The 27,602-nt window shown below is 35.5% G+C and overlaps 1 protein-coding gene across 2 annotated transcripts in view; it reads right to left on the minus strand.

Moving 5' to 3' along the window:
- The window catches only part of LPGAT1 (lysophosphatidylglycerol acyltransferase 1), an 82,253-nt gene that overhangs the window by 15,828 nt on the left and 38,823 nt on the right, over positions 1 to 27,602 (minus strand). Inside the window, exons 4-7 of one of the 2 annotated variants that reach the window (XM_088017204.1) lie at positions 23,631 to 23,726; positions 19,881 to 20,154; positions 16,456 to 16,582; positions 1,847 to 2,037 (exon numbers count right to left, since the gene is read on the minus strand). In XM_088017204.1, coding sequence (XP_087873330.1) covers positions 2,007 to 2,037; positions 16,456 to 16,582; positions 19,881 to 20,154; positions 23,631 to 23,726 — 528 coding nt within the window. In that variant the 3' untranslated portion in view covers positions 1,847 to 2,006. Of the gene's footprint in view, positions 1 to 1,846; positions 2,038 to 16,455; positions 16,583 to 19,880; positions 20,155 to 23,630; positions 23,727 to 27,602 lie in introns of those variants that run through there. The other variant, XM_028125743.2, reaches the window with a different exon arrangement.

Genomic DNA, 27,602 nt, shown 5'->3' on the forward strand with positions numbered 1-27,602 from the left:
GCATTACAAATTACTGACTTTTAACTTTTAGATAATTTAATACTGTCTTAACACAGCTTTGCAATATAGGTAGCACTCTTGAAACTACTCACCTCTACCACACTGAATAGCAGCCAAATGGTTTGGGGAATTATTTGCATTATTTTTGGACTTATAAACATATCCTGTTTCTGTAAATATAAAATCAAGCCTAATCAACCTAAGGATAACTTAGCAAGAGCCATACGGCTAAAGAACATCTTGAAATAATATTTAAAGCATCTTTATAAGGAGAAAAGTGACTAAAAATATGGCTGAATTAAACAGAGAAGGTTGGGTTTACCAACTGAACTCTTGAAAGAACATGGCGAGGTTGGCAAAGTATATATTGCTTTAAATGGGGGTGAGTGTGGGAATGGGGCTGTGTTTTAACAGAAAGCCTCCCCTACCATCTGCCTAGAATTGTTTGGACATTCTCTTGCCTTAGGAAACAGCCAGGAGGGCAGACCAAATGCTCCCTCAAGAGCAATCTACTTTTATTACTCTGTTTGATCACCATGGGATTAAAATATTAAAACAACTAATCCCCTAATATGGCAAAGTATCAAATGTACTCAATACCAGTCCTCTTGGAATCAAATAAAAGGAGTTCTTATGGGACATAAATAAATAAATAAACAAATGAATAAATAACAGAAATAAATCTTCCCAATACCAGTAGCTATCCAAATGAGAAACTAGCTTCTAATTTTCAAGAAACAAAAATTCTAATTATCAGTAATCCAGGATGTGCTCTTAAATACAGAGTATTCTACCAAAATCCACTGAATCAGATTTAAGAGCACTAGATAAATTACACTTGCAAAAAAAAGATATAAATAATGCTTAGCAGCTGCACCTCTATATATTTGAGTTAGAACATTTGAATTTTCATGCTACCAAGGATCCAAAATGCGAGCTAACAAACAACATGGCTAAACCCTCAGTTCACTTACGCCAACCAAAAGTAAAGGAATTAATAAGCATTGAGGAAAATTTTGAGATGAACAGTTCCTGCTTCCAAAAGCCTAATAATCTAGCAGAGGAAAAAGAAAAGTAAACAAATACTCTAAAACCAGAATATGGTAAATGTTGTATAAGGAGTTTAAAGAACTTCTGTGTAAGTTTAAAGGAAGGGGTGTGTGTGTCTACTTATAGCACAGGATACATGGAAATGGCATCATTTGAGTTGGCCTAAAAGAGTAAGTAGGATTTAAAAGTCTTTTTAGATAAAGTAACAAAATGCATATAGTTTTCAACAGTCAGAGTACTACAAGGTTGACAATGAAAAATAATAACCCTATTTTTTCCCCTCCTCAGACACCTGTTGCCCAGATACAACTCCCTTCAATTTTCTTTTGCTATTTACCTCCCTCGTGCTTAAAAACACGTAACTACCTCTACTTCTAGATTATCCAGTTTGAAATTTATTCATTGACTTGCTGCTGTGGAAGGTAAGGATTTGGGTCTCTTTCCCTTTGTTCTCTTCTCCTTCAGTTTCCTCCTTCTCTTCTCCTACAGTTAATACTTCCTCCTCAGGGCCAACTCTGTTCTTTGTAACTGTGCTTATTAGTTTCTGTTCTATTTATTTTCTTATGTGTCTGTTCCTTCTATCAGACTGTGCTGTACTCATCACCACATACCCAGTGTGTAAATCAGTGCCTAATCCTGCATGGGAACTCAAGTTTGCTGAACGGAATTAAAATGAAAGTCATCTGCCAGCGTAAAACTTTGGAGGTGCCATCTGTAGACAGCCATCGGTACCAATGGAATAGTAAGTGACATCACCAGGGTTAGTGTGATAAGAATAACTCAGAAATGCAGAAACTACTTGTCACCAAAAATAGATTTATGGACAAGAACAGACACTGTCAAATTTAACATATCGGAATATCTCCCAGCATTCAAGTCCCAGAAGTGTTGCTTTGAGCCACTGTCATGAGGTAAGCTGCTCAAGGCTTCATCCTCAGCATACCAAAATGTAGTATTTATAGCTTCCCCCTGGATCCACTAGCAAGGCTTAAAAAGAAAAAAAGAAAAAAAAAAGCCCACTTAGTTATCTGAAAATAGAATTCAGCAGCTCAGATAAAAGCTTTTACCCACTTCAGCACAGGGACAAACCAAGGCTCTAGGGCAGCAAACACAGGGTCAGAGAGAATTTCCAGTGCCTTTAACGTCACTGTAGACAGGGAGAAGGCAAGTAGCACCTTGGCCGCCGCTTCCTCTCACAGTCGGGGAAAGTTCAGCCTGGGACTGCTTCCCCTTGAGCCCTGCTCCTTGTGATCATCAAAACTGTAGTAAACCAACATGCCACGTATAAACTATGAGGGTTCAGACCTCAAATTTGCTTATTACATCGTTATTCGTGTTCTGTCTTTTGAGACATAGATGCTTAACAAATAAATGCTTGCTGACAGAACTGAACCGTCAAGTAAGCAAAACACAACACTGGAGTATCTGCTTAGGAGAATCACTAGTACACTTTCCCTGAGTCTAATGACTTTTAAAAATTTTTTGTTAAGATTATTTTTGGGGGGCAGTTAAAGGTTCACAGCAAAACCCAAAAGGCACACAGAATTCTCCCTATCTCCTTAATGACTTTTGAAAACTTTTTGAGATAACTTCATGCTCAAGAAAAGTTGTAAAAATAGTACAAAGAAGTCACATATATGCCTCACTCAGATTTCCCAAATACCAGTTTTCCCCGTATTTGCTTTACGCTACCATTCTTTCTCTCCATATAAGCATACATAACTTTCTGATATACATACGTATGATTTTTCAACTTTTGAGAGGAAGTTACGAAGAGTGTCCCCTAAGTACTTCCATGTGTATTTTCTAAATACAAGGACAGTTTCTAACATAACCATAGTCGAATGATCAAAATCAGGAAATTAACACGGACAGATACAATACTATTATCTAATCTATAATCTATAGACTTCATTCAAATCTTGCCAGTTGTTCCACTAATGTTTTTAACCAAGAAAAAAAGAAGGTTTCGTGCTTTAGGGAGAGGAATATAGCAGTAAAATAAATACTGATCGAAGATGGGACCGATATTAATAAAGGGAATATTAATAAGCAAATATACTCCAGGTAAAAGGTCATGAGGTATGAGCTAGGCTGTGGCATTTAGGTTTAAAAAAAAAGGGATAGAAAGAAACATTGCAGAGGTTTCCTTCATAGGAACTGGCAGCTGAATTTGAGAGAGAGAATTAAATTAAAAAGTGGAACAGTCAAAGGAACTCCAAAATTTTCATTCTGGGTGAGTGCAGAATGATGATAACATAAACTCCATTGGACAGCCAGGAGAAACAAGTTTGCATGAAGGAAAATGAGTTCAGTTTTAGAAATACTAGGCTTGCAGAAGCAACAGGCAATCCCAGTGGAGGAAACGAAGTGATGTGAGGGTCTGGAACTTGGGAGAAGGCCGGGGAACTTGAGCTACGTGTGTAGAGGAGCTGTTTCTGTTTACTCTTCTACTATGAACTCAACCTCCACAGACAAAAGAGGGCTAAAAACAGGATCCTGGAGAAGTCTATACTTAAGCAATCTGTCACGGAGTGTGTGTGTGTGTGTGTGTGTGTGTGTGTGTGTGTGTGTGTGTGTGTGTGTGTGTGTGTGTGTGTAAGATCCTGTATTAAAAGGTTAGACAAAAAGACCTAGCTAGCCCTGCCACTTCTCAGATTCAGTTCATGACTGCAAGTAACTAAAAGATAGTGATCATCAGAGTTATGCTTAACCATTATTCAATTAAAAATTAAACGCTAAGAATTTATTAGGGGGACATAATATTTCCAACAACACTAAATTAAGTTAGAAAACAAAGGGTAGTTTTTGAATACCAATGGCAGTCACCGTGATTGACCCTGAAGAGACCTGAAAGTGAAAAGGACATGGTGAGCCCCACAGGGCCAGGGAGGTGAGGAGAGAGCTCTTCATTTCCAAAGCTTATCATAGTTCTCCAAATCCTATTATGTCCAGATTCATGTACTGAAAATAGTTTAGTAAATTAGATTTGTAGGTTGTGGTCTTCGTTCTCAACTATGTCCCAGTACAAAATTTCTTCCATGTATAACTTTTTATAAATATTTGGAAATAAATGACATATGCTGGGGTGCCTGGGTGGCTCGGTTGCTTGGGTGTCCAACTCTTGATTTTGGCTCAGTTCATGATCTCAGGGTCCTAGGATGGAGCCCCGAGTCAGGCTCTGCACTTAGCAAGGAGTCTGCTGGTCCCTCTCCCTCCGCTCCTCCCTCTGCTCCTCCCCCTGCTCATTCTCTCTCTCTCTCTCTCTCTCTCTATATATATATATATATATAAAATAAATAAATATATAAATACAATCTTCAAAAAAAAGAAATGAAGTATGTCTTCTAAGTAGAGGATGATTTTCTCTCACTTGAAATGATGGTTCACCTCTTTCAAATTTCAGCTTCATTACAGAAACACAGAAATTCAACCCACAACTCAAACTTCGATTAAGACAACTTATTCAATGCCTCCAGCATCCTGAATGGTGTCAAACTAAAATGTTTTCTTTTCTTAAAGGAAAGGGGAAAAAAAACTGCCAGTGCAGAAAAGAAGAAATAACTTGTGGGTGGTGAACATTTATAAAAACAGCCAAGCACAACTAAAAACTTCAAGATTAAATTTAATGTCTAACTTTCCATTTTCCAACTAGAAGCTCTCAATCGTGACCGATAACTAAAACGTCCAGCCTTTTCCAGGGTAAAGCTCGGATACAGAGGCAAAGCAACAGAACACAAGAGGTGGTAAGGAAAGCAGACAGGAAGAGGAGAATTATTAGAAACAGCACAAGTAGGGGTGAAATGAACAATAATTCTAAGCAAGGATAGAGAAAAGCCCTAGCATAAGAAAAACTAAAGACAGGACACTGTTTTCTTCTGCTAGGAAAAAAGAAAGCCACTTTTAGCTCAAGAAGCAATCTTAGTACCTCACTCCCAGGTGGGCAATTCTGGGGCTGGGGCGGAGGGGGGTAAAGCTCTAAGCATGCATCATTAGTGCCTAAGTACATGTCACTCAGGTGGGAACTACTCTAGAGTTATTCACAGTTACTGGGAAAAGGTGACCTGAAATTTGGTCCCCATTAAGTTAAATAACTGATTTTCACTGCATTAATTTTTTTCTACTTTATTCCAGCTTTTACACCAAAAAGTATTATAGACATTTAAGCCTCTTAAAGTTCACTTTTAAATTACGGATGAAGCACTTGAATATGAAAATCTAGACTATATAACTTGAGCATTTCAATATGTTGGATTTAAAGGAGTAAAATCTATTTCGTGTCTATTAAATGGTATTTATCTTAAATGTGAATTTATTAAATTCTTAAAACTACCGATGAAAATGCTTTTGTTGCAATTATGCAAAGGATTATTAGGCCAAAATTCTAAATTCTGTGGGCAACAGCTTTTTTCGATTAGTTTTTAAGTTGAAGAATACATTCACGTTGTAAAAACGGTCAAAGCAAACCCAAACAAAACAAAATTAAACACCTCAAATAGTATAATGAGAAGATCTCTCCCCACCAGAGGCATTCACTGTCAACAGCTGAAGAGCAACTCTATGGCAGTCACTGTGCTATAGAGAACCAACGGTTCCAAACTACTTCATTTGTTCAACAGTCTGTCTGTGTTCCACTGATACGGGATACTTACTTAATCATACACAAGTCCCCAAAGAAGTCTGTATTTTTTAGTCTTTCCGTCGACCTGGTCCCTGCCCTCATACTACACTGTTTTAACTGCAGTAAACCTTGACATCTGGCAGGAAAAATGCCCCTGTCTCTTTCATCTTCAAACGATCTTCGCCGTATTCAATTATCTTTACTCTCCCAAATGAATTTTAGAACCATTTTGTCAAGTTTCCAGAAAAGCCCTCCTGGATATAATGTAATTGCAATTGTGTTAAATTTATAGATTAATTTGGGAGAACTGATGTCTTTGTAATTTTGAGTCTTCCCCTCTATGAGCACAGTCTCTCTTTCCATTTATTCAGGTCTTTTATGTTCTTTAAGGAAGCTTTATATTTTTTCTTCATACAAGTCTTACACATTTCTTGTTAAAGGTTTATTGCGAGGGGGGCGCCTGGGTGGCTCAGTCGTTAAGCGTCTGCCTTCGGCTCAGGTCATGATCCCAGGGTCTTGGGATCGAGCCCCACATTTGGCTCCCTGCTCGGCGGGAAGCCTGCTTCGCTTCTCCCTCTCCCACTCCTCCTGCTTGTGTTCCCTCTCTCACTGTGTCTCTCTCTGTCAAATAAATAAATAAAATCTTTTAAAAAAAAAAGGTTTATTGCGAGGTACTTTATAGTCTTGCTTCTGAGAATAGTATCTTTTTTAAAAAGCTGTATTTTCTATTTATTGTCAGGATAAGGGATACCACTGATTTTTCTGTAGTGATTTTATATCAAGCATTGGGTGTTATATGCAACTGATGAATTATTGAACTCTACATCTGAAACTCATGATGTAGTATATGTTGGCTAATTGAATTTAAATTAAAAAAAAAAATTGCTGAACTCTATAAATTGATGGTCAACTCAGGTTCTTGGGTTCTCTATGTAGACTATGGTGACGGTTAACTTTATATGTCAACTTGACTGGGCTAAGGAATGCCCAGATAGCTGGTAAACATTATTTCTAGGTATGTCTAGAAGAGATTAACATTGGAATCAATAGACTAAGTAAAGAGGATTGTCCCCACCAATGCAGGTGGACGTCATACAATCCGTTGAGGGCCTGAACAGAACAAGAAGCCTAAGAAGGGTGAATCTGCTCTCTCTGCTTGAGCTAAGACATGCATCTTCTCCTGACCTAGGGACATTAGTGCTTCTGCTTCTTGGCCTTTCGGACTTGATAGGGACTGGATCGATAACATCCTCCCCTTCCCTCCCATTTGCAGACCGTGGGACTTGGACCGAGTTGACCACTGGCTTTCCTGGTTCTTCAGCTTGCAGACCACAAACTATGGGGCTTCTCGGCCTCCATAATCACGAAAGGCAGTTCCTAAATTGAATCTCCTCTTACAGATTGCTCTGTATATCCTATCGGTTCTATTTCTCTGAAGAGAACCCTGACTAAAACAACCAACAGTCATCCCAGTGGATGATTTATAGTTCATTTTTCAATTAAGTTTAGAACGTTTCCAAACCTTTAGAGTTTGGGACACAGGGAAAAACCCTTTATAATGGCTCACGAAATAATACAAGACTATGGGCCTTCTTATACGATCACAAGGAGGGTTTTCAGACAAAACTGATCCTCATTATGCGTTATGTGCCAGAAGAGGCCTCAATTCTAAACTGAAATTCCTGACATCATTGTTTGTGGTTAAAAGGATCGAACAAGGAAGTATCATTTTTCCCTCAAAGCACAGGATATATTTGTTTTGAAATTTACTTTATTTATTTTTTAAGTAGGCTACATGCTTGGCGCAGAGCCTGACGTGGAGCTTGAACTCTCTGAGATCAAGACCTGAGCTAAGATCAAGAGTCTGATGCTTAACTGACTGAGCTACCCTGGTGCCCGTTTTGAGATTTTTAACTAAAACAGCATTCAGAAACTACCTCTGACAGACAACCAGGTATTATATGCCTCCTGATGGAAGCAAGCATCACCATTTGTGAAGTATTTCTTCACATGGAATCTGCAAATAAGAAGAAATGTAAGAGATATACTGACTAATTGCAATCTAACTGACACCAAACTGTTTTCCAAAAATCACTTATGAGATAATTCAGAAAATTTGATAACTGTTTATATATCTGATGGTATTAATGAACCGTTATTAATATTTTAGGTATGATAGTATGTAATTTTTTTACTCTTTTATTTTAGAGAATATGTAATGAAATATTTACAAATGAAATGATATGATATCTGAGACTTCCTTCAAAATAATCCAGCAGGATCTGGGAAACAGCACAGGGAAAACAGCATTCCCCATAAGAGTAAGATAGGTTCATGGGGCTGAATTTACAGGTTTGATATTTTCCATAATAAAAGTTTTAGAGGGAAAAACTACTTCTGAAATTATAGTCTCTACAACTTATAAAAACTTGTGACTTTTTAATTTTGTTCTTTTAGGAAGTAAGGAAAAAACAGAAAGGAAAACCAAAATGATATATTAATTACAAATATATTAGGTTTATGCATAAAATTACTAAAATATTATAGTTTTTAAGTGTTGGTCATCTTTCTCATAAATAATTTTTTCCCTCATCTCTTTGATAATCACTCTCCCTATTCAGATGTCATTTTAATAATACTCTACAAGCTAACATCAGAAATAACAGGTTAAAAATATCTATTATAAAAGAATCTAAAACATGGGGTGGAGGGAGCTATATGTAAGTACTAATATATTCAGCATGGTGTTTTAAAAGTCAAAAATAAAACCTGACAAGTCTATGGCTAATAAGGAAATGGGTCATTAAATGTATGCACAAGTAGGATTTTGGAAGGCCACAAAGATTTTGTAACAATATTTTAAAATACTTATAAAATTTGTAATCTGAACACCTAGTACATAGAAGTATGGGTATAATGTTCATGAAAATGCTATTATGGGATAAAGCAGAATATAAATAACTTTTATGCATATTATAGCTACAGCTACATTAAAAACAGATATAAGAATAATAAAAGGAAATATAAAGGAATTTTATGTGAGCATGCTGGAGGAGTGTTTACCCTCTATGAAATATTTTCCATAGCTGCATACTTCTATTTTTGAAAATAAACTTAACATTTTACAAAGTATATAATAAAGGACATCTAATAATGTTAAAGAAATGTAATCCTTTAACCCCCCAAATCTAAAATATTATCATTTCAACATGTCATCAAGAAAAATTCCTGCGATATTTTACAGTCCTTTTTCCTACTAGTTGTTGAAATCTGGTGTGTATTTTCCCTTTGCAAAACATCTCACAGCAGACTCGCCGCATTCCAGGTGCTCAACACCCACCTGTGGCGAGCGGCAGCTATACCTGGACAGGGCATGTGCACAGAGCGTACACTGTAGCCTTCATACGTTCTTAAGTACTGCATTTCTACTATATGCCAGCATTGCTCTGGGAACTGTCAACAAGACAGAGTATCTGCTCAAGGAGGTCACGTTCTAGATGGGGAAGATAGACAGCAATGAGCAAACCAGTAAGATTTCTAACCGTGACTGAATACCTAGATAAAGACGCTAGCTTCACCCTAATAAGTTTCACGGCAATGTATCTCACTATCAAGTTACAGGATTATCACACTCATCTCATAAATATGAAACCCGAGGCCTAAATAATGATGTAACATTTCAAACCTATCACATTTGCAACAGTTAAAGGTGATGACTTTGACATATTGGAAGAGGTGATCTCTTAATTACTGCTAATGAGATTGTAATCTGATGTCACCATTTCTAGGACTATTTGACTCTGTCCAGTAAAGGTGAAAATACATACACCCTATGATCTAGCACTTCCACGCTGGGCACACACGTACCCTACTTTACCTCTCACTTACTAGCATATGCTTAGTGAAACAGGTATAAAAATATTCATTGTGACATTGTTTATTATAAGAGCAAAAATACTGAGAAAACGGGTATCCAACAATAGAATGAACTGATAATGTGTGAATCATATCATGGGAACAGAACAGTTAAATAGTGTTAATAGTTCAAATGAATGAAAGGGAACCATAATGTAAAAATAAAAAGATCTAGAAAATAATGCAGAGTGGAAAAATACATGTTGTAAAATGATAAATCACCTATGATTACATACATTTTAAAAAACATACAGACCAACATTATATATTATAAATGTATCTGTACAATAAAAATATTAGGACAGGAAGGCCACACACCAAATTATGACCCTAGTGGCTTTGATGGTGGGAAAGAAGGGGATGGAACTGGGAGGGCAAATAATGGCAACTTAACTTCATAAGAAATGTCTTCTTTCTTTTATTAATAAAAAATCCTAAAGCAAATATGTTAAAATGTCAACATCTGTCCATTCTTGCTAGTGAGCATATTTTCTTTTTTTTTAAGATTTTATTTTTAAGTCATCTCTACACCCAGTGTGGGGCTCAACATGCTCTACCTAATGAGCCAGCCAGGCACCAGTGGTGAGCATATTTTCTTAAAAAATATTAGTTAAAAAATCCTTTTCTGATAAATCCCTCCCTCCGAAATTGAAAGTAAGTTCTTGCTCAAAGTCCCTAGTTAAATGCCTTCTCCAAAGTCACCAAAATTCCAATCAAATAAGACATGAAAGCAGCACCTCTACCTTTCATAATCTATTTATGCTACTACCTACACTCAAGGTTATATCTTTTTTAAAGATTTTTAAAAAGAAAAATATAAGCTACTTCTGCCCAAGAGGGCATTTTCTCCAACTCACTGTCCTAATTTGGAGTGAAGCAGACATTTAGATTAAGGACACTGATTACTTTTGCTTTTATCCTTATAAACATTCTATCCCTGTAGTTAAAATCTAATCACGTTTAATTTTCCTATTAAGTCCTTAACAGCAGCATGCCGTGCCCATTACTCCTTTAATAGGAAGAAGCTGTCTTCCAGTGTGACAGTAATAACATAAAAGGGAAAGTGGGAGGAAAGAGTTGTTCGCTCAAGTATTTGTTTCTTATAATTAAGGCTTAGTTCCTTTTTTAAAACAAGCATTACTTTTGAAAAAGATCAATAATGTGGTTGTATGCATACTAATAAAAAATATCCCCCTAGTTACATACATAACTAGTTACATACAATACATAATATTGGGAAGTAAGGAATAAGAAAGGACATCTTTCCTTTCTTTTTTTTTTAAAGATTTTATTTATTCAAGAGAGAGAGCGCACATGCGCACAAGTGGGGGGTAGGGGCAGAGGGAGAGGGAGAAGCAGACTCCCCGCTGAGCTAGGAGCCAGACACGGGGCTCCATCCCAGGACCTGGAGATCATGACCTGAGCCGAAGACAGACCCTTATCCATCGGATCCACCCAGGCACCCCAAAAGGACATCTTTTCTCTTAAAATAATAAGTGGTCTAAGATTAATCTGTGGGGAATGCTAATTTACTAACATTGGATTTATCAATAATCCATACATACTTTATGTATCTTACTAATAGTACTTTGTATTTATAAGGTGCTTTGTGGTTTTTAAAACATTTTTTTTATCAGTATATCATTTGGTGCTCAAACAATGCATTCATTGAAGCTGCAACCTCTAGCCAGAAAGGTCCTCAGATGGGCTGCCTGAAGAGCTATGCATTGGGTTTACTTAGCAAAATGGTCTGGGTACTGAACTACCACTTACTGCAAGTTTCCTAAGGAATAAGCTCCAAACATTTGCCTTAAAAGTTTGACTTTTGACAGGTAACAACACTATCTATTTGTAAGGTACAATCTAGTATATAACCATGTCACAAATGTTTACTTTCTCATTTATGTGGTATTTTAGAAAAGTATTTTACAGCATATAGTAACATATATATTAAGGGTTTTAGGGTTTTCTCTTCCAGAAATCCTAAAAATCAACATATTAACCCAAGAAGTAAGAAGTGAACGGACAATGCTGAAAACTGCTATTGGAAAATAAAAAAAGTTTCTCTCAGAACATTTAAAATAAGCTATTGCATTCTTATGCTTTTTTCCTAAGCATCAGTACAGAAACTTAAAATCTAGAAGAATATTCTGCTGCACATTCTGGTAATCTAGATAGTCTTTTCTTATTTAAATAAAGACCAAATGTTTTCTAAGCATTTAGTTTTACTGACACATTATACCTGGAGTCACTCTATAGGGAAAAATGCCTTAAAAAAAAAGTTTTATTTATTTAAGTAATCTCTACACCCAATGTGGGGCTTGAAGTCATGACCCGAGATCAAGAGTCACATGCCCCTATGACTGAGCCAGCCAGGTGCCCCCCAAAATGTCTTTTTTGCTCAGAAATCTCCATACACCTGTCACAGTATGTTCCAATGAGGTATACAGAACAGGGAGTGGAATTTACCTGGCAGCCTTGACAATAATTTCCAAGAAGAGAAACGTATTAAAAAAATAAAAAATGGCCCAACTACAGATTGTTAAATAATGTTGAAGGATGACAATTATATTGTTCCCCAAGTACACTCTGATGTTCAAGAATGTTACGGTGTTCTAAGAGTACCCCAGAGGCTCAGAGGTGTCACACGGGAAAGGCCAGTTACTGCCCTCCATGAAATTTACCTAAAATATGGTTAAAGTACTTCATATATACAGAAACTTAGCACAGATTTAGTACTTTTGAACTGTTAAATTTTTCCTTAAACTGTTTATATTTTCAACTTGGGGTTTCCCTTAGAATTATGTTTCATTTCATTACTACCACCTCCAAATTTGCTTTGGTTTGACCTAAAATGGTCATTCAAGTGGTACTAGTGTTCTAGAATTTATATATATTAGGTATTTTCATAAGCTTCTACTAGCTGTATTATTTCTTTTAAAATAGAGAAATTAAAAAACATGCAGTATTCTAAGTGGGATCTGATAAATGCTAAGCAGAATGGAATAATTAATTTTTGACTCTGACATGTATACTCTAGCTTATACTGAAAAAAACTAGCAACAGTACCAACTTGCCCAGCTACACCATAATCACCAGGTAATCATTTCAATTAAATTCTCCAAGAATGAGGGGGTGCTTTATTGAAAAAAAAAAAAAAGTCAGCTTGGGCTAAGAAGAAAACAAATACTTTCTAAATAATATGAAACAAAATTGTACCATGTGGCTTAATAGAAAGGTTCTGGATAAATTATGCTTAATTGCAGGAAAAAAATACATTCATTAATAATTATTAAAATCTGGGCGCCTGGGTGGCTCAGATGGTTAAGCGTCTGCCTTCGGCTCAGGTCATGATCCCAGCGTCCTGGGATCGAGTCCCGCATCAGGCTCCTTGCTCAGCAGGGAGTCTGCTTCTCTCTCTCCCTCTGCCTGCCACTCCCCCTGCTTGTTCTCTCTCTGTCTCTCTCACAAAGGAATAAATAAAATCTTTAAAAATAATAATAATTATTAAAATCTGCCTATGGATGAAGATAAGGCAACATTAAGCCAAACTACTATTTTTCAGTGAACTTGACAGTTTCCTGAACACTTTTTCCTTTCTCTCTGGGCACCCACTCCCCACTTTAACCAGTCAATGCTGCTTAGTTTTTCTTGCCAGCCTCCCACATTAAAAGAGAAAGAGACTTGACCTCAGTTATTTATATTTTTCACATTTGTGTATATATGATTTCCAATGTTGCATTTAAAATCTCTTATTCTAATTGGAAACATCTCATCCTTGTTTAAAGCTTTAAAAATACAACCAAACAACTGGAGAGTTTGAACAAAAACCAATCTCTCTGAGAACAGGAAAAAAAAAATGGGTAAGGAGTACCACGTTTGTTTAAATTTATTTTAATTTCAATGGTGTTATTCCTACCAGGAAAAATCCAAGGTTTATTCTGGAATTGAGAAAACTGGAGGTAGGAGGAAGCTCCCCCAAACCCCAACCAAACCACAAAACAATCCTTTTTTTCCTATCTCCCAGGGTGTACAGATGGCCTAGAACAATACAGGAGGAGACCTACTCAACATGAGGGTGATAGAGATTTATCCCTGGTTGCTGCCACGGTCATGGCCCATATCGCTTCTCACGAGCTTCTTGCAAACCCTCAAAACGATACTGTTAACAAGACACCTCTTTCTCTCTGGCCCCTTTCATTTCCCCTCCCTTTCCCATCTGAACACAAGTCCTTCCCTTTTCTTAACACTGGTTAGACAATAAACTCTTTTTATTAAGTATCTTTAAAGAACAGCTTATCTCTTTACCTGTCTCGAGACTCCTAGGATGTGTGTATGTGAGTATGTATGTATAAATAAATAACTGGGCATAATGTGTACTATAGTTAATATTTTAGGATATGATTCTACATCATGATTTAATCTCTGCTAATCTAATATTTTAGAATTCTCTTTACTATTTCTATGTATGATAATAAAGTTTCCATAATCAAACATATTTTTTGGGGCACCTGGGTGGCTCAGTCGGTTGGGTCATGATCCTGGGGCTCTGGGATTGAGCCCTGCATCGGGCTCCCTGCTCCGCGGGGAGCCTGCTTCTCCCTCTCCCCACCCCTCAGACTCTTTCTCACTATCTCTCTTTCTCTCAAATGAATATATTCTTAAAAGAAAAACAAAAAAAAAAAACCAATTTCTCAGAAGTTTCAATTTTATCAGTAGAAGTATTTTTCTGTATCAAGCTAACCATTCCACATCTTTTATCTACTATTTGGTTTGGATCTCTAAATCAGGAATCTTTAATCTTTTTATAAATCCTTAATCTGTTTTGAGACTAGATCGAAAGCTGTGAAACTTCTCTGCAGAGAACTGCAGACGTACACAATATTTTGCACAGAGATTGGGTTAAAAATTCTCTGAGGTCAGACGGCAGCTGCACTTGTGCTGAGCATAATGCACAGAGAAGCTGAATCACTGTTTGGACCCTGAGGCCAACCGGGCACTGTGTGTCCACCACACTCAAATAAAAAAATGTTTTAAATTAAAGTAACATCTGATTTTGAGGGCAAAAAAAAAAAAAAATTCTCAGGTTTATCCAGGTTAAGAACCCCTGCTTCAAGTGAATTTAAAGACCTTGAACTTACTCCTGTTAAAATAATTTTGCGAAAAATGGACACTGCTTCAATTTCTTAGATCCCTTTTTTTAAATTTTTTATTGTTATCTTAGATCCCTTATGATTCATTTTTTTATCTATAAACTAAAACTGTTTTCTTTTTGTTGGTTAAAAAAGAAAGGGTCAACTACAATAGAATGCCTATATAATTAATGTTTTCTTCCTTATCTCAGTTCCTTTTGGGTATGATGTGCTAGGAAGATCTACATATATCCAATGCAAATACAATCTACATGTATCTAAAACTTATAACCAAGAGTCAGTTATTTTGGGTTCGGGCACCAGAATTGAGTTTCATTTATAGATTACAATTTAAAAATTTACTGAAGGCTAGATAAGCTTCATATATATGAAAATAAAACTGTTCCTGGAGAAATTCTGTCAGGGCCTAGCATACTGCCTTATATGCAGTAAGTGCTTAGTAAGTAAAATGGACAACATACGTGGAATGGAGTCAGTGCGGTCACACATGAACTTCACCATTTAGCAATATAAGTCACATAGTGGAATCAACTGTAATTTTATAGTCATCACTTCCATACCAAAAACCTAAATTGTAATATTTAAGTTTTAAAACTTCAGTTTCAAATTATTCCAATGTTGTACTTTTATTTGTAAAACTATGATGGTTTATACATATGAAAACATGTACCTATTTACTCTCAATGAGTATGTAATTTGAGTAGTTTTCCTCTTGAATTGAGGGCTTTTGTGGCAATTGTGAACTTCTGGGGGACCAACTGCTCACTTTGTTGCTTGTTTTTTTAAATTAACATATAATGTATTAGTTGTTTCAGGGGTACAGGTCTGTGATTCATCAGTCTTACACAACACTCACTTTGTAACTGAGTTGCCAGGAGCTGAGCTCTTTGACCAGGAAACAGAGTAAAAGATAAATGGCTTATAAAGTGGTCAAATCTATCCAGGCTTCATCAGCATCGTGCTTTAATATAAAAACCTTTTAAAAAAGCACATCTAGGGGTGCCTGGGTGGCTCAGTCATTAAGCATTTGCCTTCGGCCCAGGTCACGATCCCAGGATCCTGGGATCGAGCCCCGCATCGGGCTCCCTGCTCAGCGGGGAGCCTGCTTCTTCCTCTCCCACTCCCCCTGCTTGTGTTCCCTCTCTCGCTGTGTCTCTCTCTGTCAAATAAATAAATAAAATCTTTAAAAATAAATAATTAATTAATTAAAAAAGCAATCTACATTAAAAAGTCTCAAGAAGCTGGTACAGAATATTCAATAAATGTTTTTGCTGTTTCATGCAAATGATATATTAAAATGTTAAATATTAAAACATTAAAAATTTTAAAGTGTTAAGTTTTAGCTAAATTCTCAATTTAATCATTTAGAATATCTTATGTGACTTAATGATTTAAAAACAAATTCCATTTCTATTAATACAAATCTGCTTAGCCCAAATGAGTATATATTTATGCTTGATGTTTGCCTCTAATTACTTTTGCTCTGAGTGTCAGGCAATCAAGTAATCACAGTGCCTCCAGAATGCCATTTTTAGAGACTTTTATCACTCAGTGAAAATAACTACTTCAAATGATATTTTCATATTAAAAAGTCAGCATAAGAATGATTTTGAGCCAACTATTTTCACTATTGACTAAAACGTGAATATTAATACACTGTCCTGAGATAGTACTTTATGTTGGGTATGTGCTGGATTACTAACCCAAAATTCTTACCTGTAATGTACATGTGTGACTGTTGGTTTCCTATACCCAAGGATCCAGGTTTGAATATCTATGGGTTCAGCTTTGGGATAAGCTATAGTTGTATCTATCATCCACTGGAGGCCTTTTGATTTGCTCTCTGAGGACAAAGCAAAAAACAACTTAAAATTGGATCAATTTTTATATTATATACAACAAATAATATAGTATAAGTAAAGCATATTGCTGTATCTTCCGCTTTATGAAAACAGGATGAACTTTGGTGTCACTGTTTTATATGATATCAAGCATTTCCTAATATGAAATTGCTGAATCTCAAACAAATGAACAACTAACAGAGCACTATTATTTATTGGATGTGCACCATTCAAGCATTCAATACAACAGTGCACTGTCAAGGTCTAATTTATATTTTATCACTCAAAAGTCAGAAGCTAAAGTATCACATCACAAAAGTAAAAAAACAGACCTCAAAATAAAACAAATCCATTCACCAAATACAATACAATACAATGCAAACACCAAGATTTGTGATACTTGGAAGACATTAATAAATACTGGAATAAGGCCCCAAATTAAGCATTTTATTGACACAGGATTATCAGTTGCTGTTCTTATTTAACACAAAGAAAAAGCTCCTCCCATTTTAGCTCTATACAAATAAAACAGTAAAACTGTCCACTCTTTGGTAGGTACGACAGGTAATTACTATTATAAGAGGCTGTGGGAAAGCTCTGTTTACTTCGGTTGTTGGCACGCTGCTTTTATTCCCAGCATGGAGTACAAAGTTGAACAAGAATTGAGAGGGGAATCCACAGAGAGAATGCTCATAGCCAGTCTTGGGTGACAGTCTGCCCTTTGTTTGAAGTATTTAAGAGAGCTCTAAAAAAATAAAACTTATTCTCAAACATAAGTCTAAATGTGCACTAACAAACAATGATACTTTACTTTTGTACATCAAGTAACTAAAAAGTGACCTTAAGCTTTAAAAAATTTTAGAAATATTCTGAAGGGGAAAAATACTCATAGAAATAAGTAAAAAAAAATTTAAATAACTTATTGCTAAAGGAACAGAGTTTATGTAAAGAAACATTTTAACAAGCTATCAGTGATGTACATGCTGAAATGTTTAGGAGTAAAGTATACTGATGTCTGCAACTTACTTTGATTGCATTAAAAAAACAAACAAGATGGACTAATGGATTGATAGAAGGATGGAAAAAGATACAATAAAGCAAATACAGTAAAATGTTAATTATAGAATCTAGTTGGTCAGCTAATGGATATTAACTGTAAAATTCTTTCAACTTTTTATGTATGCTTGAAAATTTTTATAATAAAAATTATTGGGAAAAATCACCAGAGTTCAGTTTAATATCTATTAAATCACACAATAAACAAAAAATACTAACCCTTTTAAACCCTTTTAAAGTTAATCAGACACAATTTTGATATATATATGGATTATATATATATGTGTATATATATATATATATTTTTTTAAGTAGGTTCCACACTCAGCGTGGAGCCCAATGTGGGGCCCAAACTCACGACCCTGAGATCAAGACCTGAGCCAAGATCAAGTCAGATGCTCAACCAACTGAGCCACCTGGGTGCCCCAGTATATGGATCATATATTAAAACAGAGATGAAGGCATATTTGTATGGAACAGAACACTAAATAGTAAATATGAACGCTAGAGAAAATAAAATACAAAATACCAAAACAGAGAAGAAAATGGTAAAATACAAGTGAAACTAGTTTTAGGGTATGTAACTTTCTAGAATTTCTTATAACTATTCCTAAGCCCCTAGAATAAAAACTCTTAACCAAGGTAAGATAAATAATAAGTTACTTTGCTTTTATTATAAAAAGAAATTGTTTTTCTCTGAGAGAAAAAACATTTTCTTCATGATTGTGTGATCAATATCACAACAGCCCCTACCCTTGCGATCTAGAACACCACAGGGTATTATTGACTGGGCAAAACTGTTTAAAAAAACAGCAGTCTTTATTAGTGCAACTAATCCTATTTGGAAGATCTTTGCCTTCAAGCTTTGGCTTGGCTGACATTGCCACGGTGTCTGTCTGAAGCTATTCTGAATTTTCCTTTTCTATTAAAAGACTCTTTCAATTTGTCTTTTTAATAGATGATGAAAGATTAAGAGAGCTGACTGCCAAGTGGCTGCTTAAAAAAAAAAAAAAGAAAGAAAGGAAAACTCAGTGCAGTCCTACAGGCATTATCTCTATGTCTGGTCCTAACCATCATTAAAAACACATATTTCTGAGGGCCGATCATTTCCATTTTTATTTTATCTAAAGAATATATTTTTTTAAATAGCAAAATACTACTAAGGAAACAGGCCTAGTGAGTTTCTTTCAGTCTTTTAATTTATCATTTATCACCCAATTTCACAGTGTCTCAGATAAACTTCAAAAGAGTCTTCATGCTATTGGCACAATTCTGCAAACCTTCACAGTTCACCAGGCTATCTCCAAAACAGTTGCATCTTTGAGTATGGTTTGCTTTTTCCTGGCTGTAAAAGTAATACATACTCATTATTTAAAAAAAAAAAATCAGAAGTATTCAGAAATGGGGGGAGATAGATCATCCATAATGTTACCACTCAGAGAGGCAATCGCTGCTGACATTTGGGATCTTTCCTTTCACTCATTTTCCACTGCTTATTGTTGACATATTTGAGCTCACAATGGTTTCACAAGAGTTGTATGTTCTCCCCCTCCATGAAAATGATAGAGCATAAGCACTTTCCAGGCCATAAAAACTCTCTATGAACATCATTTGTAATGACTGTGTTGTACTGTGTTGGATGGATATTTGATAATTACTTGTCTGTTCTCCCTTCTGGCTATTTCCAATTTTTTGCTATTAAAAATAATTGTGAAAATAATGATGAATAAATAAATAGATAAATAAATAAAAATAATGCTGTGATAAACCTCTTTACCATGTATGTCTTATTATTTCCTTTTGGTAAGTATTATTTGTAGTGGAATAATGGAGTCATTTATCAACACCTGAAGGCTCTTAATAAACACTGTCAAACTGCACTAAGTTCATACTCTGTATTAAAAGCAAACCAAAAATCTTTCTAAATTTGATAAATGAAAAAAATATACATTATTACAATTTGCATTTGCATACCTATGATTAGTTTTTCAAATTAGCGATTTCTATTCCTGTACCTCTAAGCTAGCAATTCCACTGCTAGGAATCTATACTACAGACTATACTATTGTTAAGCATGAACTAACTTCTGTAAAATAGAAACATTAAAAATTAAATTTGCATCTTCTCCCTATTATTTCTGTTTGACAAAAATTATAAATATAAAAAAGAACAATGATGTTATCTTTTGGAACTCCAGATAATCCGGAGTTCCGACAAAAGAAAAAGTGCTAAAAGCCATCATACTTAATTCTTTAGCATCTCCTCCTGCGGGACTTCCATTTTCCTGTCGTGCGACAAGTGCGCTCAAGATAATGTTTGTTGCTCCAATCCTTGGCAGAGTGACATGTGTAAGAAATGGCAAGTTATTTTTTTTGGCAAATGCTTGACTTGTTTCTCGCCTCTTCCTGAGGAAGCCCCCTTCTGGAAACAAAACAATCCATTTTCGATCTCTGTTCCTATAATTCTCTTCTAGGTGCTTTTTGAGAAGAAGAAGCTGCTGGTCACGATGAGATTTTCCCTGAGAAGGCAGACACACATATAATAAGAATAGGCACATTTTAAATTAAAATGCCATAAAATTAAATAGAAATAACAGCTTCTAAAGTAAATCCCACTCAGAGACTAGAAGAGCAATTTCCCCCCATGTACTTCCCCCTTTGACCACAGTGGTGAAAAGAAGTGATTAGCATTTACATGACATTAGCACTCCAGAAGCAAAAAAAAAAAAAAAAAAAAATTGCTCTAATTGCCCCTGAGAGTTTACTCGTTCATCAGTTCAGTGACTATTGAAGCCTTGCACTGGAACCTCAGAAGAAAGTTGAGTACTGAGTGCATACTACTTGGCAGGCACTGTCCTACACGCTGGAGATAGAAAAGTAGGTAAGAGATCCTCATGGAGCTTACCTGAGTGGAAAAGATAGAAAACTAAGAAGTGTAAATTCAGAGAGTGATGTGTTAGGAAGAAAAAGAGTAGGAGGATAGAGGAGGTCAACGAGGTCAGGGAGAACAGCCCCAGTGAGCTGGTAATGGGAGGGAACCAGTCAAGTGGAAAGGAGAGGCAGAGCTCTCCAGGTGACAAGAACAGAAAGGACAAAGGCCCTGAGATGGATGTTCCAAGAGCAGTACCAAGGCTAGTGTGGCTGATGTGTAAGGAGTGAGGAAGACAGTGGTAGGAGAGGAAATTGCAGAGAGAGGTGGGGGACAGAGAGGAAAGGCCTTGAACTTGGTAAGTAGTTTGGGATGAGAAGTCAATGGGTGGTTCTGAACAAGGGACGGTCATGCTCTTATTTACATTAAAAAAAAAAAAAATCTGCTGGCTCCAGTGACAGATTCCAGCAGGTAAGTCAGGAGACTATTTTAATTCCAGGCAAGGGGATGTGATGAGATCTGACTATGGTGTACTGATGAGAAGTGGATACGTTCAGGAGAGTCTGAAAGGAGAGCAAACAGGCCATTCTAATGGACTGGACCTTAGTGTGAGGGAAAGAGAAGAAAGGGGATGACTTGGAGACTGAAAGAGGAATCCAGAAAAATTTGTAGGAAAGCCCAAAACCCACAAATATTACAAAGGTTCTTCCTTTCAGTATAGTCGATTCACTAATAATTTTCCAGCCAACACAATTATAGAAGGCCCCAAAATAATTTGTATGCATTCAGTCTTTAAATTATTCCAATGCAAAACAAGTAAGACATTTTCTTATTTTACTGAATTGAATTGATCATGATTAAGCTTTATTTATTAAGTTCCCAAGACTGCATGTAAAATATTTTTATATTCTTGGAAATATCTAGTAGTGAAGTCCAAGAGACTTTCTTTAAAAATAATACTTTTTCAGGCGCCTGGGTGGCTCAGTTGGTTAAGCGACTGCCTTCAGCTCAGGTCATGATCCTGGAGTCCTGGGATCGAGTCCCACATCGGGATCCCTGCTCAGCAGGGAGTCTGCTTCTCCCTCTGACCCTCCCCCCATCATGTGCTCTCTCTCTCTCTCTCTCTCAAATAAATAAATAAAATCTTAAAAAAAATAAAAATAATACTTTTTCCCTCATACTTTCTCCCCTCCCCCCATGTTACAGACTTTTATTACTATCTATCAGGGGGAAAAGAGGTTGCTCTTTAGAAATGAACTTGCAATATTTCTGATAATTTTGAAATACAATCTTTAAGTATGTAAAACTTTACATTGCAATAAAAAGGAAAATGTTTCGGATTGTATTATTTTCTACACTTATCTCCTCAAAGTACACTGATCATTTAGTATAATTTAGTGATGCCTGAGGATCATCAACAGGGTCAATTGTTATAACTGTGATAATTTCCTCAGACTCTCATGTTGGAGAGGGCTCTGCATTCCCCTAGACTGCTAAGGTGCAATGGTTGCTTCTGCTTCTTCCCCTCCAGTGGTACTCAAAGTATTATGCTAATTTCCTTGTTAAGTTATTCTGATCACTGTTTATTTTGTCTCAAGCTTGTGGCCAATCCCCATTGCCACTTTCTCCTGAGGTTCCAGTGCAATGCTTTCATTCATCTTTCTGCTCAGAAGAACTAAGAGTGTTTCCAGAAGAAACTAGATCATTGCACAGCATGTGAAAAACAATGTTCTGTACATAAAAGTGTCTGGAGTAAAGTATATGTGTTTTGTGACACCTACAGACACCTTAGAGGTTTCTCTATACACCCAGCTTATTTCTGAATTTGTGGTTCTCAGATGAGGACTAATCAGATTCATCAGTTATTTATTAAGTACTTGTATGTGCAAGGCTGAAGCTGCTAAATATATAAATATCAGATAAGTGTGGCATTACCATATGTAAAAACTCTTGTGTATCATATTTCAGTTTTTGAGAAAATCAAGCATGTGATACTAGTAGCATACCAGGGAAATACCATAATGTAGTGCTGACTTGATAAGAGGGTATGATTCTTCCTCCTACACTAACTAAACTTATCCCTAATGCTTGGGAACCATTCTCAATCTACTTTTCTCTTATCAAACTCATACTTATTCTTCTCTAAAGTTTTTCTGAGTTCATAAAAATCTGATGGAGTCACTTTTCCTACTATGAATTCCCAAAATACATTCTTCTGCCTTCCTTCCTTCCTTTTTTTTTTTCTTTCCTTCCTTCCTTCCTCTTTCTTTCTTCCTTTCCTTTTCTATCTACCTTTCTATCTACCTACCTATCTACCCACCTACTGGCAATTTAGATACCTTCTCTATCATGTAACAGTGACTTGTCAATAAAAATAATAGTGAAAATACAGATGATGATGATAGTGGTAATCATGATAAAAATGATGACGAAGGAAGCAGGCAGGCACTGTTCTGAGTGTATTATTTCATTTAACTCCTACCCTATGAGGGCAGTACCTCTTATTCTCATCTGAAAAATCAGAAAACTTGGAAAGCTTAAATAACTTGCCTGATTCACATAGCTAAGAAGCAGAAGAGCTGAGAATGTGGCAGGTGCTTGATAAACCTTTACTAAACATTGTACTGTTTAGATGGGATGAGGAGGGTGGAGATTAGAATATATGCAATGTCACCATTTTACTGCTTGAGCATATAAATGTTGAAATTCAGATTGAAATAAATGTTTCAGAGAACAAAGATTCAGAGGAAGAGCTCCCTGAGATACTAGAGCTCTCTCTATTATATAATATATATATATATATGATATATATATATATAAACATAGGCATACCAATATGCCTATGTTTATAATAAAGGATCACAGGGCGCCTGGGTGGCTCAGTTGGTTAAGCGACTGCCTTCGGCTCAGGTCATGATCCTGGAGTCCCAGGATCGAGTCCCGCATCGGGCTCCCTGCTCAGCGGGGAGTCTGCTTCTCCCTCTGACCCTCTTCGCTCTTGTGCTCTCTGGCTCTCATTCTCTCTCTCTCAAATAAATAAATAAAATCTTTAAAAATATATATATATATAATAAAGGATCACTTTGATCAGGCTTTCACTGTGAAAAAGGAATGCTCATTACTCACCTGTCTTATAAAGAAGTCTCCGTGAATTAGAGAAACAATTCCAAAGTTTGTGTACTTAAAAATATGATCCATCAACCACATCATTTGAGCAACAACCTAAAATATTTAAAAGCAAGAAATAATTACACGTTAAGTAGAAGAAACCTGCTATAGTCTAGCCAGGGCTCTAAGTTTTAAATATAACCATCTAAGCATCCTCTTAATTAACCTAAATATTTTAAATCTGGTGTTTATTTCTACAATTAAAGCACAAAGTCTCCATGAAAAATTACTGGTCTCGATTCCAAGTCTTGAAATCCCAGGTCTGAGGGATATATATTGCTGTGCAAAAAATAAAACTGAATTAACTTCTTAAATTTGGACTTAAGGATTCCAAGTTCTACCCTAAACAAAGTCTCTGGTAATTCTTATATAACTTGTAAAATTATTTTGAAACAATAAAATGAAGTCATCAAATGAGGGCTATAAGTTTAATTAATAAGCACTAAAGCTTTATAAAATGTGACTTTACTTTAAGGGCTAAAATATTTAAAATTATAAATTATAAATGTATAAATATAAAACTATAAAATTTTATAAAAGTACAAAAATGTCCAAAATAAAAGAACATTCAAAATTCATTTCATAGAATGATTTATGCATTAGATTATGTTAAGAATATTTGTTAGTTTATGCAAGGCCATACTCTTTGCCAGCATAAAAATATTTATAGCACCTCAGTTCTTAAACACAGAAATAGTATCCCTTGCTGATAAAAAAAAAAAGTAATACTCATTTCACAGCAAAAGACTTTATTTCAAACAAATTTCAAAATTAAAAGTAAGTGTAAATAAGGGTCTAATTAATAAACTAGTTAATTGTTCCTCCCTGCTGAGGAAATGGCATTCCTCATTATAATCCTTAAATAAATTCATTAAAAGCTACAGCCTCAATTAAGAATGCAATAGAGCTCTACTTTGGTTTCTATGGGAATAACACATGTAAACTTCATCTCGAAGCACCAAATTATATGAACTTACATATTAGGAAAAAAATAAGCACTGACATCGCTGGTGCTTTTACAAAAACATTATAAAAGCTGACAAATAATATAACATTAAAGCTTCTGCCTTAATTTTTCAGCATCACTATATAAGTCAACTACACAACTCCTACCCCATCAGCCTTACTATGTTAAATCCCTTTAAAAAATAAAAATACATGCCCAGTGAAGAAGTGATTTCCTAAGGCAATTAATACAGAATAAAATGATTGCCAACATCTCATTTTTCAGTCTTGTTTTGCTTTGTAATGATGACTACTTTGTTTAAATAAATTGAGATTTGAACTAAATGGAATTTGCTGCAAAGTGTCCCAAGGAACAAAACAAAAAGCAAGTTGCTTCAACCTATAAAATACTTGAGCTTTATACACAGTATGAAGTTTAGTGGCAATTTATTGGTTTCTGGGTTTAAAATACCAACACTAAAGCCACTAGTTTTTATGTTTAACCTTACATTTACAGTGGATTTATCTCTTCAGTTAGAAGGGTCACCTAAAACAAATCCATTCGTAAGATAGCCAAGCTATCTTCTGAGATTTGTATGCATAATTCTGTCCCAACTTATTTTAGGGGAAATGTTACAAGTCAATAAATGTTTATTATATGTCTAATACAGTTCTTTTGACAGAAATAAAAATTCTTAGTTTTATCATTTGTCATAAAAGGGCATGACTCAATTCACAGATACTTATTTAAAAGGTACCCGCACATTTGGAAAATACAATGAATCCTTTGTTTCATATTCCTCAAAAGAGGGCCAGTAAACACCAGCTGCCTGAAGCAACTCTCAGTGTTTCATAGGTCTGTCACTCAGAGCTCTGTTAGGTAATTCCAAGAAACAGAATTGGCCCACATCAATTAGTCTTTATCTGGAAGCATGGGTTTTCTACGTATCAAAAAATCTAGAGAGGCTTACATGAAGGACTACGTTCTTTATATCCTTCTGAAAGTATAGTTAAGTCAATGGTTCTCCTGTTTAGAAATCTGTAAGGACAATCTGGGTTGTCACGAAGGGTAGGTAGGGCGTGCTACCAGCATTTAGTGGGTAGCAGTCAGGTATGGAAAACAGCCAGCAACGCCCAGGACAGTTCAGGAAAACAGTGTTGTCCTACCAATGGGCCAATGGGACCCCCGCTAACACTGAAGGGTGCTACAAGAAGTCCCCTGAATTCCAAAAGCTATGTTACACTCACATATCGCCATTAAACTAATATTTTTTAATTGGCCCACAATTTAGCATTAGCCTTCTTTCTTCGAATGTACCCACGGAGTATGCAATAAGTCAAGTAAACATTCTTACTGGTAAATATAAATTAATATTGCCCTGTACATATTAGGCAGGAGGGAGAGATTACGATGCTTCCAGCTTTATATTTCTAAATTACTCCTTTATGAAAAAAGATAAAAAAAATTCAAGATTTCAAATTATTCATTAATATCAGATCATAATAAAAATGTTTCATATAACTCATCTGAAAATAAAAACAAAATTACTCTGGACAGAAAAATGAACCTAAGTCAAACTAACAGAAATCTTTTTACAAAAGGAAACAAACAAGGCAGATTTTCTTTTGTCCACACAATTGGTGAATTTCAGATTACCTAATATTCTAGTTAATAGAGTTATCATCCATGCCAAACTCGGGTGAGAGTGATTAAGTTAGGCGTAATTATACTGACCACTGTAATCATTCTTTGAAATTCAAAAACCAATTAAGGACACTGTAAACCCTCAGAAAAATCACTATGAATGTAATGACCATATCAGTAAGAATAAAAAATGTTAATTGGGGATTCTCTTTGATGAAAACCAAATAAACTAGGCTTTACAAAATTTTAACATCATCACAAGTAATAAATATTATTATAAGCGCAAATACATTTATACAGTGATATCCTTTTAACAGTTCAAGATTCTGAATATAAGAAAGGATTGAATTTATTCCACATTCCAGCAAGATTATGCCTCTGCTTTTCAGATAAACATGAAAAACAGATTCTACAATAGTTAAGCATATTTTACTTTACTCTCACCTCCTTTTCTGACCCCTAACCCTGACCTACTGAATCAAAATCTCTAGGAACTAAACATACCAGGCTTAGTTTGCTCTGGTGTTCTGGCCAAGACTGTTTCACTAAGGAAGAAGGCCCTTGCTTCACCACTCTAACTAGGCCAAGTTTATGTCCTTTCCCCTCTACAAAGTTTTCTATACCTATCATACATGGGGAGCTCACCCTCCACTAAATACCTTTCATTTTGCAGTTAAGTACTGTTCACTATACTTTCCTTCCACCAATGCTGGACTGTTAGCTCCTTTGAGAGGACACTGTCTTACAGGATGGTGTTCAATCCTTACAGTCACTGACCATGAATATGAAGCACTTAATAAACATCTATGGGTTTGTTTTTTACTATTAGGATAAATACTAATTCCATTAATTTATACACTTTCTATTTAGTTTTCTATGAACACAACCTCTTTAACTTCTAAGGTGATAATTCTCTTAATGCTAATTTATTACTTATTACTTTAATGTTAATTTATAAATTTATTATATATAGCCTAGTAACACTTAATAAAATGGGCCTAATATCTTTCCTTTCAATTTGCTTTATAAAGGAAATCCAAAATATTTATGTTTTTTTTCTTCTAAAGATCCCCAAGATTATCTAGTTCATTGACCAACTAGACTCTTCTATCTTAAACAATACTGTTTTTTGTGTCTGTTTTTCAAACCAGTGACCCACCACTTCACCTCAAGACAGCCCCCAATCTGAACATCTTAACTCTGATTTTGCCTCAATTACTTTTTTAAAAATAGCTCTAGGAGATATCATCCACATTATTTTCCAGTTACTTGTTTGAAAGTCTCCACATTCCTGTCCTGGAGTTGGAATTATGCTTAGAATTATATATATATTTTTTTTA

The sequence above is a fragment of the Eumetopias jubatus genome, unplaced genomic scaffold, assembly GCF_037043125.1.
Source record: "Eumetopias jubatus isolate StellerSeaLion01/CBP00866 unplaced genomic scaffold, mEumJub1_p1.0 scaffold_12, whole genome shotgun sequence".
NCBI classification, from domain to species: domain Eukaryota; kingdom Metazoa; phylum Chordata; class Mammalia; order Carnivora; family Otariidae; genus Eumetopias; species Eumetopias jubatus.